General features: G+C 38.1%; 1 protein-coding gene across 1 annotated transcript in view; it reads left to right on the forward strand.

The window, feature by feature from the left end:
* The window catches only part of LOC149313026 (neurotrypsin-like), a 64,848-nt gene extending 48,828 nt beyond the window's left edge, over positions 1-16,020 (forward strand). The window contains exons 9-13 of the mRNA XM_089525892.1: positions 2,440-2,645; positions 2,854-2,932; positions 5,694-5,816; positions 9,813-10,093; positions 14,300-16,020. Of these exons, the coding sequence (XP_089382018.1) occupies positions 2,440-2,645; positions 2,854-2,932; positions 5,694-5,816; positions 9,813-10,093; positions 14,300-14,607 (997 nt within the window). The 3' untranslated portion in view covers positions 14,608-16,020. The remainder of the gene's footprint in view (positions 1-2,439; positions 2,646-2,853; positions 2,933-5,693; positions 5,817-9,812; positions 10,094-14,299) is intronic.
* Positions 16,021-16,330: the final 310 nt, after the last annotated feature.

A 16,330-nucleotide genomic window follows, 5' to 3' on the forward strand; every position in this document is an offset into this window, starting at 1 on the left:
AGTCCTCATTATTAGATTTATTATAGAGTCTAGGATGTTTGTGGTGTGTGTGTGTGTGTGTGTGTGTGTGTGTGTGTGTGTGTGTGTGTGTAGGATAAGCATCCTTTCCTGTATAAACCAGTTTAGCTTTCTGGGCAAGTCATGCTATGATATAAATTATTTTTAACTTGCACAGCTGCTGATTTTATGCAAGGATTAAGTGGATTAAAGAGAAAAATACAGTTTGCAGATTCCAACATACACTATGATTCAAGGGTATGTGATGCTTTATGACACAAATTTCAGGCTTAATAAATAAATAAATAAATAAATAAATAAAGAGTGTATAATCACAAACTGTTGCTTTTCCTGTGCTGACAGTATGCTAATAGTGTAGAAAATTTGTCACAAACCGTGTATCATAGGCACAGTTGCTGTTATTCATCTTCATTACTACAGATTGATCACAAAGACAGTTCTCCTTTGGACCAGATAGCTTTTGGATTCTAGAGAAATACCTTTTACCAATCTGTCTTGTGCAAGGCACATCTGCATTCACTGATAACAGCATAGATGCAGTCTCTTCATGGTCAATCACATTCCATATGCCACAGCAGTACGCTGGAAAATTCTAGAATTGCATGGACAAGCTAAATCCCATGTGCCTACTGGACCTAATTATCTCCCTCTTGTTCCACAAATTAGTGATCAGGTGGGAAGGACCCATGCAGCTGATTATTCCCTGTGAAGTTCCAGCATTTACACACATTTGCTGGGCTCTCTACTTTATGTATAAAGTATTGTTAGAAAGCACACCTTTGGGATGTATCCAATTGTATGCTTTTACTCATTGTGAACAAAGGAAAGAACCCAAATGAATCTAGAACCTGTCCTTGTGAGAACTGTTTTTCACAAGGACAGGGCCTAGATTCATTTGAGTTCTCATCTATGGGCCTGCGGTGGAAAGGCAGAGATTAGGGATGGTTGTCACCATCTCCTCATGCACCTGACATTTCCTCTGGCTGTTCAGCAAGTATCACACAGGTTATGTACGGAGACAGTACTCTGGCTTGCTGCCTGGTTGCTTGGCTAAACAGGAGCCAAGGCAGCAAGCTTGGGGACTTCTTAGGCAAAGTGGAGTGCTGTACTCTTCACTCCAGTCTGCCTGGGGAGCATATATGTGCTTTCTGACTGAGCACTCAGTTGGCTCTGGCTTTTCCTCTCCCTTCCTTGAATCAGTTTTTGTCACAAAGATTTCAGTTATGTCTGTTACCATTTATTCTATGGTGTTTTTACTTTAGTGATTTATATGATTCTATGATTCAGCACCCTTGACACCATTTTGGAAGGTGGTTTTGGCACTGGCCTGAATTCCTTTGGAGAAATGAGCTTGTATGCATATCTATCCATTTGGGGATCCCCTTAAAGGATCTTGGAGTGAAACAAGTCAAGAGAAAATCCAACTTGGGGGCTAGTAAACCTGATTCACTTGCAAGTGACATCATGGGGAGCCACACAGTGATTTAAAAGCATTTTAAAGTTGCCATTCCCCTTTCCTTCCACCTGACGGTTTTACCACCAGAAGGGCTCAGAAGAGGAGCATCATCAGCATCATGACAAGTGGGTCATGATATGTCTGGATCTGTGCCTTATGCTGCACCAAGACTGCAGTGGTTGTTACTAATAAAGCTGTGGTCATGTTTTATACCAAGAATGTGCTTGTGGGTGTTCAGCATTCTCTCTTCTTCTGCTTTCCCTTTAACTACTGGGCTCCAGTTTCCCCTTCCTGGGGCAGTTGCTGCTCTCTATACTGTCCCATAGGGACAGTTGGGAGTTCCCAATACTAGAGAATTTTGAGGTGCACATTGCTGCAGAAAGAAAGGACAATTCAGGAAAAGTATTTTACATTGCCTCCTAAGAGAGGTACAACAGAATGGATTCAAACCGTTGTTTTTAAGGTGTCGTTTATGAAGTGGGGTCCGGTTTTACTAAAATCTCTATTTTAAAAAGACTGGAAAAGACAGTAGGTAATAGTGCAAACAAACTACACACACACACACACACACACACCAGTAAATACTGAAATGCTATTTTATTTTAAATATGTTTTATATTGGAATAACCAAATGCTCTGTTTAAGTACATAATGCATAGTCCCTTGAATCCATATAAGTTCCAAATCGAACTGAAAGCTAACATTTAAAATTATTTTCTCACTAATATTGAGTGCTGAATCAATTCAATCTTTCAGAATGTGTTAGAGAAATGTTCTCAGCAGTCCTATACTACAGCTAATAAATCTTATTTATTCTCTTTGTTCTTTGAATAATTAGTAATATATTTACTCATTAGTGCTGTATAAGCTGGATATATTAAACATTAGCTGTTATATTTAACTTCCCAGTTTTTTTTGTTCTTAATATGTCTTTATTTAAGGATGGCTTTTAATTTTGTATCTAGAGGTCCAGCGCGAGCAAGGACTATGGCATACTTTGGAGAAGGAAAAGGCCCCATCCATGTGGACAATGTGAAATGTACTGGAAATGAAAGATCCTTAGCTGACTGCATTAAACAGGATATTGGCAGACACAATTGCCGACACAGTGAAGATGCTGGAGTGATCTGTGACTATCTGAACAAGAAGTCATCTGGCAACAGTAATAAAGGTGAAATGGTTATAAAAGTGAATATGTGTATGTGTGGTGGAAAGAAAGAGAGATTTAGCGGAAGATGTATATATTACAGAGAAAATCAATTATATTTTATTTTTGTAAAAAGAAGTGGTAGGCCAGCATTGGTGTTTATACAAGGACAACAGAAACAAGTGCTTATGTTTATGGGAGACTTAACCTCTGTGATTCTGTTCCTCCTTAGATTCTCTTGCTTCTGTGTGCGGTTTGAGATTATTGCATCGTCGTCAGAAACGGATCATTGGAGGGAAAAATTCTTTACGGTAAATGCAAGCAGAGAAAAGCTGTTGGCTTGGATTCAGAACTCTAGCCTCTTTTCTTCCCCATGTGATTGGATAACACTTAAAATGTTTGTATCAAATGAGCATATTAGAGATTTGATATCGTGTGCTGATACATTTGCATGAGGAGCACATGGATTCAAATGTGTTCACCTATTTTAAGATACTAAATGGTTTCAGTCAGGCTATTAATATCTCTGATCCTGCTCTCCAAATAATAATCAATGTGACAAGAATAGCAAGACACCCTGCGTGTGTTATGTTACAAAGTGCAAGGTTTTCTGTTGTACATGGTCCTTGCCACAGGATTTGTAATGCATTGCATTTAGTTTTTTACGTCTTAATTAATAATCTAATAACTCTGAAATCTAGACAACCTTTGTACTCTCCCATTTGCTCTTCCCTTTGTAGGAGAGGGTGAACTGAAGTTAACAAACTATTAAATTATCAATGCCATTTTGTATGCAATTGTTATTGTGCATATCCTTTGGCCACCACTAAACTAAGCCTAAGCAGGTATAAATATCTTGTTGGTATTAGCTGCCCTCAAGGCAACCTTGACTCATGACAACCCTGTGGATGTGGCATCTGCAAGTCCCCTTACCCTATATTTCTCTCCTCAGGTTCTACAGGCTCAGGCCTGTAGTCTCCCTGATTGAGTCTAGCCATCTAGCATGTGGTCTTACAGTATCTAACAAGTAGATATGCTGATACTCAGTTATGCACACCAATATAACACCATTTAAAAAACAATAAACAAGTCACTCGAACTTCCTGTCTCTTCAGATTTGTTATTTCCTTGTGGAAATGATATCGTGACTACTGGTCCTTTCTGTCATGCCCCAACCACCACAAGTTCCTCCCTCTGCCACCAATGTGAATCTGCCGCTCATCCAAAATTTCCAGGAATTTTAGAAAAAAAATCAAGATTTTCCCCCTTGTGGATTAAAGTCCTCAGTTGACTAAAAACCCCAGACCTACCATGAATTGGTCAGAAAGTATTGTATCTGGATTACTGGCAATTCAAAGTTAGTGAGAGTTTATTTTGAATAGCGTAGACAAGGACCATGACTCCCTTCTGGTTTATCTAAGATTTGAGTGAAAGTACTGTGTGGAGGTTTTTTAAACAAATCTCTAGCATCTCTGCAGCCTTAGATAGCATGAGTACTTGCAAGTTAATTTGGCCTTGTGATTGTTAGTTTACAGGGTTCCACAGGGGTCAACAGTACACTTTTCATCATTTGCATGAAGCCACTGGAGAGCGGTTATTTGGAGTCAAGTCTTATTAGTATGTTCATTATAGCTACTTCAGCCTGTCTTTTTCAGGCTTTGGAAATCCTGTGTTGCTTTCTGGACTCAATGAGGGATTAGACATGACTGGAAAAAACCTGAGGCTCAGTATAGAAAAGACAGAATAGTCACCCTGGATTGTGAATACAATTTGTTCTATATGGGGTTGCACTCTCTCTAAAAGCCAAACCAACCAAAGTCCCTATAGCTGAAAAACCCCAAGATAAAAACCAAACAAAACAACCGAAGGGTTCTGGCAAAAAATATATATAAGGAAATAACAGCACCTTGGAGCAAAAAAAGCAACAATATATTATCTTAAAGGGTGTAAATACCCCACTGAAAAATCTAAAAATGCTAAGGTGAATATTTATAGATAATAAAATATCCAAAATTCAATACCAGAGAAACTAAACCCCGGAGAAAAGCCAATAAAACATCAGAAAGGGTAGAGAAAAAAAACCCTTTTCTTTGGCAATTATAAAAATTAAATCAATTCTAATAATAAAAACCAAAGGCCAGACGCATTTCGACTGACGTCTTCTTCAGTGGCCTGCCAATGTTAAAAATATAAAATATATAGCAACTCCTTAGCACACAATATGACTGTACTGAATTCAAAAGCTGTGTGTATTTATACCCTTTAAGATACTATATTGTTTTTTTGCTCCAGGATGCTGTTATTTCCTTATATATATTTTTTGCCAGAACTCTCTCTAGAAGACCAGGTGAACAGGTTAGCAATGTAATTGGATCAGCATTGCTCCTGGGAAACAAGATGGCTGTTGGGACTGGGAGTGCAATCTGCCATTTTCATCTGGATCAGTAGCTACACATATTTCTAGACAAGGAAGATTTGGCCATAGTGATAATTACCTATAGATTTGATTTGTTTAATGAATGATGTGTGGATCTGCCTTTGAAAAGTATTTGGGAGCTAGTGTTTCTACAAAATTCAGTGGCCAGGCTGTTGTCTTGAGCCAACTGCGGTGGCTTCCAGTTTGCTTCTAATAATCCAAGGATCGGGTTTTAACCTACAAAGTGTGAAACTTCTTGGGGCCAGGATATTTGAAATAACACATCCTCCTACTGTATGAGACTGTCTGGAAGTTGAGAGGTTCAGCAAATGCCCTGCTGTATCTCGCCATCCTGAGAAACGTCTTGGATATGTACATGAGATGGGGCTTTCTCTGTAGCACCATACATCCTAGAACTCCTTCCCAAGGGAAGCCCAACTAGCTTGATCACTGTTGATTTCCTTGACAGATAGATAAATCTATGTTATTCTATATGATCTTTGTTTTTTCGAACTGTGTTTAAATGTGTTTTAAAAGGCTTTTTAAAATCAGTTGTCTTGTACATCACTTTGGGAACCCTGGTGGGCTGAAAAAGTAGTTAACAAATACATGTAGGAACTCATAAATAAGATGAATTGTTTCTATTCTATTTCTAGAGGTGGATGGCCCTGGCAGGTTGCTCTGCGCCTGAAATCATCCCATGGAGATGGAAGATTGTTGTGTGGTGCCACTCTTATCAGCAGCTGCTGGGTGCTCACTGCAGCACATTGTTTTAAGAGGTACTGTTGCATCTTTCTTCATGTAGTGGATATCCACATTTTTGGTTGCAACAAATAGATCCCAAAGTTGACTTCCCCTGCGGTAGCATGAAATGTAAAGCAGCCCTTCCACAAGTGAGCCATACTTTCCACATGCAAAATCTTGGCTTTTATCCAAGTGTTATGAAACATTAACTCCTATTCCATTAAGCATCTGAGAGTTGTTGGGTTTAATTTCACTAAAATGGTTCAGTTCTGTTCAATTAATAACAGTATGCTAGCTCTAATTATATTGCTCTATCTTAACTGGCTTGTGGATTTGGCTGATAATATATTTCTATATAAAAACTCCACATACTACCTGATGTATAAAATAGGAACATTTCCCATTATATGAATAAATAAATAAAACCACCACACAAAAATTTAGTTAGATTAGTGAAAATGTATCTGAACTGGTTTCAGTTACTTTCATTAGTATGCACAAATAGGGTGTTCAGGAGGAATAATGTATTACATTAAGTATTTTTACTTTTGCAGCCAAATACAAACTTCTGATTTCAAGAAACATAAATGTGCCTAGTTCTGTGGTGGCTTGTAACTATTGCTTACCTTTTGAAGTTAGCACCCAGTATTATTCCATGTTCTGACCATACAGAGTTGCCAACATTTGCCTGTCTTTTATTATTATTATTATTATATATCCTTTGGGAATAAAATATACAGTGCCATACTTAGCTTGAATAGAATTTTGATCTTAAACTTCACATCTTACTCATGATCCACTCAACATGCAAACAAATAGACCCATAAAACCTGATGAATCCCAGGGAGAGGTTTGTCAAGACCATATTTAAATCAGATCTGAACAAGAAGCAATGTCTGGCAGATGACAGGATCAGGTCTGAGTAGGTTAGAGCAGGCAAACAGAACTAGGCCCAGGAACAGAGAAAAATCAAGCAGACTGAACTCAGAAACAGAAGAAAGGGGATAAACTTGGGGCCCCGTCATATGTCATATTCCATGACATGGGAACTGCTACAATACAAACTTAAATAGTAAATACTCTAAACAAACAAACAGACCTCCTGTAGGATATTATGATGCATTCGCTGGGGTTAGGGGCACAGGACCTCCATGAAAGTGGAAAAACCATAAATTAAAAAAAAAAAAAACTTTTTTTTAACCTGAGAGAACACCTAACTAGGAATCTTTACATCCTCCAGCACAACTCTGTGGTCAACATCTGCTGGAAGCTGGCCATAGAATCATTTTGGAGGATCTACAAATGCATATAGAAGCGTTTTCTGTAGGAATCTCTAGGTCTTCCATTTATGGTCTCTGTGGTCAACTTCCAGAAGAGTTGTGTTGAATCACCTAGAGATTCCCAGAGGGAACATGTTACTCAAATCCATGAATAATCAAATCTGCAAAAGTTAAAGCCATATATCGGAAGGCTGACTGTATTTATTTGACTGGTTTATCAGTGACCTCTTTCTGCCTTTGTTTGCAACTAGTACTGGGAAATTCAGGTCAATAAGGACAAGGAAGTCTCAGTATTAATTAGGAGTAGGCCTAAGTACCCTAAAGCCATCAGATCCCATCTGATCTTGGTCAGCACCGGTTAGTACTTGGTTGGGAGAAGCACCAATAACAGGTACTCTAAGCTACATTTCAGAAGAAGGAATTGGCAAAACCATCTCTGAGTATTTCTCTAAGAAAACCCTATGAAATTCATGAGGTAGCCATAAGTTGACAGGTGATTTGAAGGCACATACATACACAGAGAAACAAAACTGATCATACACATATCAAAAGAAAATTACAGTATGTAGTAACATTTTCCAAACTTTAACACGTAATCAGACAGTTGTTTCATAGGGTGGACTAGGGGCCAAGAGTTCTTAAAGGCAATGGGATCTGCAGTTTAGAGTTTTGTAGAAAAGTACTTAGGATATCTAGATTTGCATAACATGTTCAGTTCTACTTTATGTTATGCAAATCTAGATAACCTAAGTACTTTTCTACAAAACGGAATACATCTCTTGTTGACACAGACCTAGGTGCTATTTCATTTTAGGATCCCAAGCAAGGTTTAGTCAAAGATTAAAATATCACTGTGGAATTATGAAATCTGACAAGAAGTTCAACTGGACCACATGTTTCACAGTGTACATACTTGTATGTGTGCTTTTACAAAGTGATGGAAGTGCATTTACTAAGTTCAACAAGTAGAGAGATTTGTATTCTTGTTTTCTTTGCATATTCTCACTTCATCGATGAAAACAGTAAAACTAGCTCAGGGACATGCCACATCAGTCAAATTACTATACTCATATCAAATCAACTCCTGAAGGGTGACACTGTGGAAGAAACACTTGGATGGGGATTTAATCCATTCCTGTCAGAATCCTTTTTACATTCCAGGCATTACATCTGCTCTGTAAATAGTCTGCCCCTGATTAAAGGAAGGACATAAAATGCCCTATAGCCTGTACTGTTCAGCTTTCTTAAACAAGCTATTTTAAATTCACTATGAGGCAAAAAGTACAGTGGGTCCTTGTTATCTGCTGGGCTTTGGTTCCAGGACCCCCTGTGGATACCAAAGTCCATGGGTGCTCAAGTCCCATTAAATACAATGTCATAGAATATGGTGTCCCTTATATAAAAGGAAAAAAAAATCAAGGTTTGATATTTTGAATTTATACTTTTAAAAAATATTTTCAAGGATAAAAAAAATCAATGGATAAGGAGGGCCAACTGTATGCTATGTTTTTTCCTAGTCTTAAATGCATGAACCTTTTCACAGTGTTACATGAAAAAAAAAATCTGAAGATCCTTAAAAATTTTCAATTTTACAAGTCTATCAGGATAAAACAGTCTTCAACTTGCTGACAGGACAGCAAAGTGGCTCCCTAGGGAGGGAACTCCAGAGCCTAGGGGCTGTTATTGAGAAGGCCCTGTCTTGTGTACTTACCAACCATACCTGTTAAGGTGGCAGGAGTGAAAGAAGTGGCCAGGCTTGTATGGGGAGATACAGGGAGCATTTGTTCTGCACTGCAAAAATAATGCAGTTTGACACCACTTTAAGTGCTACAGCTCCATCATATGGAATCCTGGGATTTGTGGTTTTACAAGGTCTTTGGCCTTCTCTGCTAAAAAGTGCTGATTCCTCACAAAATTACAAATCCCAGGATTCTGTAAAATGGAACCATGCCAGTTAAAATAGTATCAAGCTGCAATAGTTCTAGTGTAGATGCACCCATGGTCTGTCAGATAGCCTGGACCTATGCCATATAGAGTTTATAGTTAATATTCAGCACAATGGGCAGATTGTTTTACATTATCCAGCTTTTTATTATTTTAAGTCTTTATTATTATTTAAAGCTACATCTTTTTCCATTTAAGGTTCCAGACACAAACAAACAGCAATGGGATTTGAGGATTACGCAAAATATTAGTGTTGGAAAAGGTGTTATTCTTTTTAATACTCCCCCTCCCACTATTTTGTCCCTCTGTGCAGCCATAACATACAAACTCTGTAGAGCACTTAAAACAATGCACTGATTTATGAATAATTTTTTCTCTCCTATAATTTTTTTCCTATAGTAAAAATAAACTGTATGACTAAGTTAATTGGCTTATATTTGTCTGATTGTCTAGGACTACCAGTTTAAGCCGCCGCTACCACCAATTTTAGAGGTTTCTGCTTTAGAAACAAACGTCTTGCACAAAGCTTGAGTCTTTAATTAAATTTTCCCAGGGTATGTCACTGAAGAAGGCCAGGTCCATAGATGGCAAACTGATGGCAATCGGCTGCCCACCACATCTAATAATAGTCCCCAAACTTTATGTTTGTTACTGAAATCTTAAATCCTTCCATGTAGACATGGCTAGAAGGTTGCTTATGTGAACAATGTGTACCGACATAAGAACCAAACCTCCTTCTTGCAACATTTTCATCTGTTCTATTAAAAAATAAAATACTATTTTGATTATTTTTTTCCTTCATTTTAGATATGGCAATAACACTCGGAACTATGTGATACGTGTTGGGGACTACCACACGCTGGTACCTGAGGAGTATGAGGAAGAAATTGGAGTGCAAGAGATTGTGCAGCATAAAGAATATAGGCCAGACAGCAGTGATTATGACATTGCACTAGTACGTCTGGAAGGACCTGAAGAACAGTGCGCTCGGTTTAGCACTCATGTTTTACCAGCCTGCTTGCCTCTCAGGCGTGAGAGGCCACAGAAAACTGCACCTAATTGTTATATCACTGGTTGGGGTGACACAGGTAAGACTATCTGTGTGTTTGTGGAGTATGGCTACCATCCTGTATTGCATGTTGTATTGCAGATTCATAACTTAATTACAGATCCATAACTGCTCTGTGATCACGACTGTGGCACTATTGTCACAATTGTAAATGCCACCCTCAAGTTACCGTAAATTAAAAGTGAATATCTGCACTGAGTGATGAAGATCTGTTCTCCTGGCAATTGTATGATGTTTCTAGCTCCCTCCGACCAATATATGGGGTTGTAATGAGGAATTGTTACAGGGGCCTTGCTACAGATTGTTGCAGTCTTGCTCGATAATGGGAGGAGGCTAGAAATATCCTTTTACATACTGATCTCAGTGGAACAGACCTCCATTGCTGGCTGTTCAGATAGGTTTTGGTGGTTGGAATCTGTTAACTTACAGATTCATCACAGATTCATCACAAAGCAGACAATGTGGGAACATGGCCTATATTGTTAGAGTGCAGCGTATTAGCAGTGTTCTTGGTAGAGTTTGCCTTACCAGGGAGTTGGTCTATTTCCTTTCTGTTATCATGGAAGGGTGTCCTCTTAACATGCAAAATCAGTGTTCATTGCTTTGAGTAAGCAGCATGAAAATTTGAAGGTTTGGGGAGATTCTTCAGGATAGGCCACAGGTCTGCAGTGCTAAGAAGTTTGGACAGCCCTGTTCCATGAACAGAATTCCAGTCACAAATGTTAAAAATCTAGCTGTTTTGGTCTTGGAGGTTTCAGAATTTTTCCATTTCTTTTTTGTACAATTCTTTCTGATACAACATATATAATGTTCAAATTTCATGAATTTCTACAGAACAGTGTGATCAGTGTTTTCTAATGCTCTCAGTTTAAAAGACTCTTTGTTTTAAGAGACTCTTTCCTTCATTTTCCTTAGTATATTTTCTCCGCTGGTAGTTGCACCTTTCTCTTGTTCTCTGTGGTATCATCTGTTGCTTCTTTGAAGAAGCTTGAATGAAAGTACTTCTACACTACAGCCTACAGACACAAGAGGCTTTCCTAGAAAGAGCCATAGACTGTATTTTGGTTTTAGCTCATTATGCCATTGCCTATCTATTTTACCCCAGTATAACAATTAACTAGAGTGGAGATGTTTTGTAGCATTCAACTAAGGGTTTTTTTTTGGGGGGGGGGGGCAGTTACAAGGTTCATGATCTCACAAAGCTTGGTGCTTTGTTCTTCTTTAATTAAAGTTGGTAAAAAGGTGGCCAATATTTGTTCTTCTCTTACATTCATTAAAGTGTCATTGTATGAACAGATGTCCCTTCAGTATGGAACAAAATGTAATACTACATACACAACAATACATTACTGTTGTATTTCTGCTTAGCTTTGCATTTCTAGATCAAAGTAAGTATTTGTCAATTTACAATTTTTTTATTAACTGCAACAAGGTACATGAATTACACAAGTGTACAAGGTTTTCAAATCAACAGTGCAGTACTTTATTTTATAGTAAAATGTATCCGTATTGTAGTTCAAGTAAAGTCTTACCACGCTGTAAATTCAGTAAGAGAATTATTGAAAAATTCACTTTTTAAATGTTTAAATGCAATTTGATTGCATTTGAACTTTTGAACTTTTATCTGGCAAGGGCTTTGTGTATTGTTTTGTTTTTCAGCCACAAAAACAATAACAAAAAAACAAAACAAAACATACTTGTGGAAGCAGAGTTTCTTTGTCAGTGATCTGTCATTATTTATAAATAATAAATATATATTTTTATTTTTATCCCGCTTTTTGCCAAGAAATCAAAGCAGCATACAACAGGCTAAAATATATCCATATATACATAGTTCCCCCTCCCTTAAAACAGGATTAAACAGTATAAGACTAAAACTAACATTTTAAAATCCAAGCAATAACCATGGGCAGAGTTCGATAAATGTGAAAGTCTTTTTCGTGGCTGAGTATTTTATTTCGGGAAGGCCTGCTGGAAGAGATCCATCTTCATGGCTTTTTTGAAGCTCTCTAGATCAATAATTTGATGGATCTTGTCTGGCAGGCCATTCCATAAGTTGGGAGTGGCTGCAGAAAATGTCCTCTGGGAGGTCGTCGTCAATCCTCCCAGAGGACCTGAGTGTACAGGGCAGATTATATGGAAGCAGGCAAGCCCTTAGATAGCCCAAGCCATGTAGGGCTTTAAAGGTGATAACCAACACCTTGTACTCTGCCTGGAAACTAATAGGCAGCCAGTGGAGTGACTTCAATATTGGTGTTATATGGTCACTCCTCGCTGTTCCTGTGACCAACCTGGCTGCCATATTCTGTACCAACTCAAGTTTCCAGACTAGGCACAAGGGTAGCCCCATGTAGAGGACATTACAAAAATCAAGTCTTAAGGTTACCAGTGCGTGTACTACAGTTTTGAGGTCACCCCGTCCCAGGAAAGGGCGCAGCTGGCGTATTAGCTGGAGCTGATAACAAGCACTCTTGATTGTTGCATTCACCTGATTCCTCATATGAAGCGATGGGTCAAGAAGCATCCCCAGACTGCAAACACAGTCCTTTGAGGAGAGCGCGAACCCCTCTAGGACTGGAGGTTGCAACCCAAAACCTGGTATGGAGGCCCCTACCGTAAGTACCTCCGTTTTGTCTCGATTCAACTTGAGCTTGTTTTCCCTCATCCAATCCATTACTGCCTGAAGACACTGGTTATGAGAGGAGAAATGCCATCTGTTGCTGTTGCTAATGACCAGGACATGGAGACATATATTTGGGTGTCATCAGCGTCCTGATAACACCTGGCCCCATATCCACAGATGATTTCTCCCAGCAGCTTCATATAAATGTTAAATAGCATTGGGGACAGGATGGCACCTTGAGGGACACCTCAGTTAAGCTCTGTTTTTGAAGAGCAACTTTCACACTTTGTTAATCTGTCCCATTTCATACTAATGTGACAGTGCAATAGTCTGTCCTGGGTTTGTAACTAGTAATTTTGGAACCCACATTTACACCAGATTTTAACAGTGCCACACTACTGAATCACAAGCAATTACACTTTTAGTAATAGACCACAAAACTGTAAAATATGTTGAGCAGGTTTCTGCAAAACAGTTGTTGTATACCCCTGTGCCATTTTTTAAAAATCACTGTAATATAATAATTTATATTTAATAGTGTTTTAAACTCTGTACTTAATGTTGTATTTTAATGTGTTGTATTGTGCATGCTTTTTTGTCATTGACCAAAAGATAAATATATGTATCTATGGAAAACAGCCACCATATACCACTTTGCCATTTTGGCATCAGTATCTTGAATTGTATTCTTTGAAGACTGGAATTTCATGAACTGATTTTTCTGCACTGGACTGAGGCATAAATTAAACAACCACTACTTTCAGATATCTGTATGCTGTACTTTAACGTCATGTGTGTGTTGTATGTGCTACTACTGCTGTATGATTCTCTTATAAATGATACCGTACATATACGTATCCTACAAGTATTATACCAATTCTGGCTTAACAGCACTGCACACAATTTGCTAAGAATTGCTCTTTTTAAATTCCATTAGTATATTCATACTTGGCATTTCATGTATGTTTAAGGAAACATGTAACATTGCTCATTGTTTCATCTTATGACACCAGTCCTGGTCAGTCAAGCCCTTTCCATATTGCATTTTCTTTAGTGAATGGTGGGCCCAATGCCAAGTGAGGGATGTACTGTAGATGTTAACATGTCTGATTTTGCAAGCCAGCCAGTTTGCCTCCCAACCAATACTGGCTGTTGGGAGCATTTTGGATATGGAAAGGCTCTGAAAGCACACACCCCTGGTGATGTCAGCTTGTGTTAAGTATCAGAAGAACTGAGAGCCAGAAAAATTAGTGGACTTCAACCTCATGCAGGAACAGAGAATAGAGGAGCAGGAATCTTCTCATATTGGTCTGCAACATCCACTACTCACTATTGGCTATGCTAGGTATGGCTGCTGAAACATAACAGCTCTGGGGAAGTTAATAATTTTAGGAAAAGAGCCTAAATCGTCTAAAAAGCTATTAATATAGTTGCTTTTCAGTCTGAAAAGCACTGGTTTATTCCAGATTTTTTTGTTTTGTTTTTCCACTTTAAAGACAACTGCTCTCACTCACCTTAATAGCATATATTGGTGAACCTTCATGCCTTAGCTTTAACATTGTCTGTCCAGTTACATTAACTTTAGCATTTCTTTACCCTCAGGAAGAGCCTACTCAAGAACATTACAGCAAGCTGCTGTCCCCCTGCTTCCTAAGAGAGTTTGTGAAGAACGCTACCACACAAGGTTTACAGGAAGGATGCTCTGTGCAGGTAACCTCCAGGACCAGAAACGTGTGGACAGCTGCCAGGGAGACAGTGGTGGACCACTGATGTGTGAACGCCCAGGAGAAAGCTGGGCTGTGTATGGAGTGACCTCTTGGGGTTATGGCTGTGGAGTCAAAGACTCTCCAGGTGTCTATACCAAAGTTTCTTCTTTCATACCTTGGATAAGAAGCATAACCAAACTATGACCATCCTGCACCCACAGTTCATTAACAGAAGCTAGTTTAAAGCAGAGGGACTTGGAGTATGATACTTTTCCCCCCCTCTGTATTATTTTCAAGATATTAAGATCACTCATCCTAAAGTAATTTTGAACCCTTAGAACAAGGAAAGCATACTTCTCTATTGTCCCCCTGTATAAACAGCAGATTAAATAGTGCACAAATCGGTTCAGTGTATCTGGATAGTTATGGTCGTATGCAAGTTTTCAGTACCTTTTTTATAACTTAGTACTCAATGTTCTACCTTTTCAGAGTGGAAATCCTCTTGGTCCTATTGCATTCTGTTAGAGAGCCTTTCACAAGAATTTAATCTTAAGAAATCATTTATCTTGTGTAAGTTTACCCATTCCTTTTAAATACTTGGTGTTCATGAAGACATAAGTATAAAGTAACAGATGTAACATGAATATAAAAGTATACTCAGTGACAAGGTATTTTACCTTCTTGGACACTCTTGAAAATGAGTATCTTTCAGGAATGCTAGTTGTGTATTCCTGCAAGGCCATTGTGGTCCCCTCCAACTCAGAATCTATGTAGTGAACTGATCTGATTGTTGTCATTTATCTGGATAGTTTCCTTGAAACCATAGAAGAGGAAACTGCACGTTACTTATGAATTGTATGTTGGCAGTTATTGTGACAGCTGTGTGGGAAGAGGTGAAATGCTATAGTTCTGTATCATAGTTCTAATGTAAATGCAAAGTTAAAATGCACTCACTAATAATGATTCTAGTTCCAGTGAATTAGCCTTTGGGCGCTTGTACATGTTGGTACTGATGTATAGTTTTTAAGTGTCTCAACATGACTGGCTTGTAGTTGTGTTGCAATGGTTATCCAGTACCTCAAAATCACTTGAACTGTATAAAATCCCTTCAGATGATAATTGGCTCCTTTTTGCAATAATCAAAGTATTATGTACTTAAGGGCTATGCCGTTTTAGAAATATGGAAGTAGTGCTAGATACTCTGCACTTTGAAACTTGAATAGCTCAAGAAGTTGTAGCCTTGAAGTGAAGCACTTAATATATACCCACTTACTGCTAGTTGTAATAGGGACACCTAGATGAGGGGGTAGTGTTCTTTTTAAAGCCAGCATGATCAAACTTGTCTATCCAAGATGTTTTTTGTGCAAAGCCATATTGGGAAAGATACATTTCATTACTATTTATTTAACAGTTTCTAAACTCAAAAATGACTTTGTTTTAGTTCAACTTCATTTGATAGCAAGTCATATTTTTATATATTTTACTATAATGACTTGCCAGTACCAGGGTTGTTAAAATGATATCCAGGAATGTCAACTATTTGTTAAATGTTTTTGTTATGCTGTTTCATATTTTTGTCAGCAGAGCCGTACAGTACTAAACTTGTCCAATAAAATGTGTAACTTACTGAATTCATTTCTGCTCTTGTAATATGTTTAATCAAATGGAGATTAGAATTTGCTAAGTAACATGCTTGGTCTTGCAGCTCGGCTTCACTACACAATTGATAGCATTTGCTACAATAGCTTTATTAGATGTCAGGAAGCTATTTAATGTTTATCAAGTGTTGCGCTTTTGTTATATATACAGTTGGCCCTCCATATCCACAGATTCTTTATCTGTGGGTTCAATGGTTTGTAAATATTTTTTAAAATGTGAATCCCAAATCAAACCTTGATTTTGCCATTTTTATTTAAGGGAAACCATT

The sequence above is a fragment of the Sceloporus occidentalis genome, unplaced genomic scaffold (assembly GCF_023333645.1).
Source record: "Sceloporus occidentalis isolate IW3139 unplaced genomic scaffold, rSceOcc1.0.p SCAF_5, whole genome shotgun sequence".
In the NCBI taxonomy this organism is placed as follows: domain Eukaryota; kingdom Metazoa; phylum Chordata; class Lepidosauria; order Squamata; family Phrynosomatidae; genus Sceloporus; species Sceloporus occidentalis.